Raw genomic sequence first — 3,714 nt, forward strand, 5'->3', positions numbered from 1 at the left:
CATACACAATGTGGTTGAACTCAATGTCAATACAAAGCATGAACTATACTATGAGTTTGTAGAGTATTCATTAGAGAAAATAAGAAACAAAGTGTTGACTTTGTGTTATGAGCTCAGTTTACAACTTACAAGGACTAATGCACATGAAACAAATATGAAATTGCAAACTTTAACATAAAAATCATTTACTCTTGAGTATAAAAATGCCTCATACATGTCATCAAGTGTTGGAATATGCCTTAAAGTCAACCAAGTGTATGGTAAAGTCTTATACTAAATGGGTCACATGTTGGGTTATTTTAAGTCTTAATTATAAAAGATACCATGATATTGCATTACAATATAGGATATGTGAGAAGGTGTGAGCATAAACTAGAGATTAGTGTAGATGTTACATAGATGTCATGATTGTTGTGCCATTCTCTATTTGATCTAATGAGCAAAGCTCTCAAATGTTAATACATACTGGATAAAACTCAATAATGTCAATTCAAGTAACAAGTTCAATCGAATTGAAACCCCGAGTTACCTTTGCCAAATAATGGGGTTATATATATACATTTTGGGATGCCAAGAAAGCACATCAATGGCATATACATAATCAATCATTCTTGTGTATGATGCCCCATTTCATTTCAAGTTAGTAAGTTTGACCAAATGTCTTAGCTTTATAGTTGTAAAGAGTTGCAAGTCTTCCAATGGGGCAATATCTTCGTATCAGGATGACTTTGATCACTTGCATGATTGTTGTGTTGTAGATCTAGTTGCTCCTCAACCAACGGTGGCAACATTGTGACATCAGGAAGAGGTTCTTCATTGGATACTAGACCCGCAAGTATGTCTTGGTCTGAGAAGGAGTGAGTATCAATTCCAATGGGAAAATCTTTACAAGTACTTGAAAGATTAGAGAAAGAAGAAAGATCGTTAGAAAAGAAGGTCTCTAGTTGGGGCTTACCACAAACCCAAGGGTTGCTCGAAATAGGAGGGGGTTTAAGGTTAATAGTAGGAAGAAAAAGAGCTTCAAACTCATGTTGATCATTAAACAATGTGCCCTTTTGTTGTTGCATGGAACTTGTACATAATATGGGATCTCCGTTAATAGCAAGAGGAGGGCCATTTTGGAAGTGTGGAATGAGAATTTTGCCTTTTGGAAACACCTTGGTAGAACCAATTAGGGGGTCCTTTCCCTGGCCAATAGAACTTGTGCTCTCTGTGATTTCCTTCATGACACAAAGATGCCCATTGTGTGGGATGGAGGTATTGTTCTCCAAGATAACCTTGGTAGCACCTGCAATCACATGGGCACTTTGCTCATGCTCTTCTTCTTGTTGTTCTTTAGATGGATTAGCTATTTTACTAATGTGGTTATGATGTGGAGCACAAGACTTAGCATTAGTTGGTTTTCCCGTGAGCTGTTGGACTATACTTCTAAAATTGGCCACATCTGTCGTGACTATCTTGGGGCTGTCTATGTATACCACTCTAATGCTTGCAGTAGTGGGCACTTGTGGTGATGATGATGATGATGATGGTGACGATAATACTGCTGCTTTGGTCGTGTCGGTTGTGGTGAGCATTAATGCCTGGTCTTCATGCAGGGATGCAGCATCGAGGCGATCGCCTGCAGGTTCACTGCAGACGGTAGGCTTAGACATGCTATGGAGATCAACTGCAAGGCTGCCTGATTAATACAAAGAAGAAAGAACGTCATGCGCCGGCCTGCTCTTTCTTGGTCATTGTCATCATCATCAGCAGATCATCTGTTCTAGTAATTATAAGTTCGTCATAACTAGCACCATTCTCTTCTCTTCCTTCACCAGCTACTGTTTCGTCTAATCACAATGGCGATCAATAAGGCGTCCTGGTGAGACCAATAAGGCTGCCTGATTACAATACGCCTGCAGTGATATTCTTCTTCTTCTTCTTCTCTTTCTTCACCAGCTACTGTTTCGTCTAATCACAATGGCGATCAATAAGGCGTCCTGATGAGATCAATAAGGCTGCCTGATTACAATACGCCTGCAGTGATATTCTTCTTCTTCTTCTTCTTCTTCCTCTTCTCTTCCTTCACCAGCTACTGTTTCGTCTAATCACAATGGCGATCAATAAGGCGTCCTGATGAGACCAATAAGGCTGCCTGATTACAATACGCCTGCAGAGATATTCTTCTTCTTCTTCTGCTGGTGCTGGTGCCGGTGCTGGTGCTTCTGCTGCTTCCTCTTACCTGCAATGCTGATGAGAAGCATACAGGTAGATAACCAATAAATGAATGGTTAGGTCGGGTGTAGCCCTTCTCCCTTGACACCCAAACGCATCGGTAGCCGCAGAAAGCGAGAAGGCAAGCAACAGCTCTCCCTCCTGCCCTCCTTCCACTCACTGAAGGCCTACCCACCACCAGGACGTCGTTTATCAATATTCCAAGACGTGCATTAATTCACGTCATCTCTTATGTAAGCAAACCATATACATGTGTGTACATCTACATGCATACATAAATACATACATATGCGCATGCACACACACACGTGCTTGAGTGAGTGTGTGTGTTCTCTCTCCCACTCAATGCTTTTAAGGCTTTGCTTACTTGGCCCATCCTTGCACCCCTATTTTCAATTCTTCTTTCTAAGGTAGGCAATTGTTGAATGGTTCAAGCTTGCTAATTTGCAATACGACATAGGATTGGTGTACCAAATATAGTTTACATAAAGTTTTATGGTTGTGTTACATGGGACATATGGCTATCCCCCTTTGATTGGTGGGTCAAACATGGTTTATGTGAAGCAGAAATATGGGATTGGTGGGTGAAGGATGGTTTTATAAAGTTTGAGGATTGCATTACATGAGATTGGTAGGCCAAATTAGATGGTAATTCACATGGGAATTGGTGGGTCAAACATGGTTCGTATGAAGTTCCAGGTTTGCATATATGGACCAATGGATCAAAGATTGTCTTTGAGACATCTAAGGCATTTTGGGATGATTTGCCATAGTTTGAGTGGAAGATTGTGAAGATAATTTCTCTAAAATTTGATAATTGGGAGATTGCTAGCCCAAAGATAGTTGAGATGGTGTAGATAACTCCTTAGGAAATATCATGTGTTATATCTTATTTCTAATTGCCAACTATGACCTTTGAACTTCCCATGCCAAATTAGCTACTAAATTATTATGCATCAAATTCTACTCAAATTGTGGTAGCTTGTATTGTACTTTATCTTGCACATAGGTGATGGATTAACATAATCTTTAGACTTGAAGAAAATAATATTTGTAAGTCTTTGTACTTGTATTGAAAGCATAAGTATGATTTCGACGAGATAAATTGGATTGAAGGGCTTTAGTTGGTGCATAAAGCATTATGCGGTTAAGTTGTAGTTTATAAGGTCTTGGGCTCCACAAGTTTTTTTAATCTAACTTATATTTTAAAAGTCACATTGTCGTAGTGAAGGTTCTTGAGAGGGTTGTTAGTAAAGTTTTATCATCAATTGAATTTCTATTGTAATAAGCCCCTTACTAAAGAAGCCTTTGTAAAATTGATAGCATTAGATAAAGAGCATACAATAGATTACTAGTTTGAATTGGTAATTTTTTTTTAAAAGCCACTTTTGTGGCTACTTATATTTTGGCTTACCTTTCTTGTGTACTTTCAATGAATTTCTTTCTTTAAAGAGTTCATGCTATTGCTTGGCAAAAGAAAATTTAAAGTGTCCACTA

At 38.8% G+C, this 3,714-nt stretch overlaps 1 protein-coding gene across 1 annotated transcript; it reads right to left on the minus strand.

Moving 5' to 3' along the window:
* Positions 1-264: 264 nt before the first annotated feature.
* Positions 265-2,364, minus strand: LOC148036415 (uncharacterized). The gene has a single exon (XM_087678395.1). The coding sequence runs from the start codon at positions 1,653-1,655 to the stop codon at positions 669-671; it is 987 nt and encodes a 328-aa protein (XP_087534521.1). The 5' UTR covers positions 1,656-2,364; the 3' UTR covers positions 265-668.
* Positions 2,365-3,714: the final 1,350 nt, after the last annotated feature.

Source organism: Lygodium microphyllum, chromosome 5 (assembly GCF_053477565.2).
Source record: "Lygodium microphyllum isolate KBCC chromosome 5, Lygodium_microphyllum_v1.1.10, whole genome shotgun sequence".
Classification (NCBI taxonomy): Eukaryota; Viridiplantae; Streptophyta; class Polypodiopsida; order Schizaeales; family Lygodiaceae; genus Lygodium; species Lygodium microphyllum.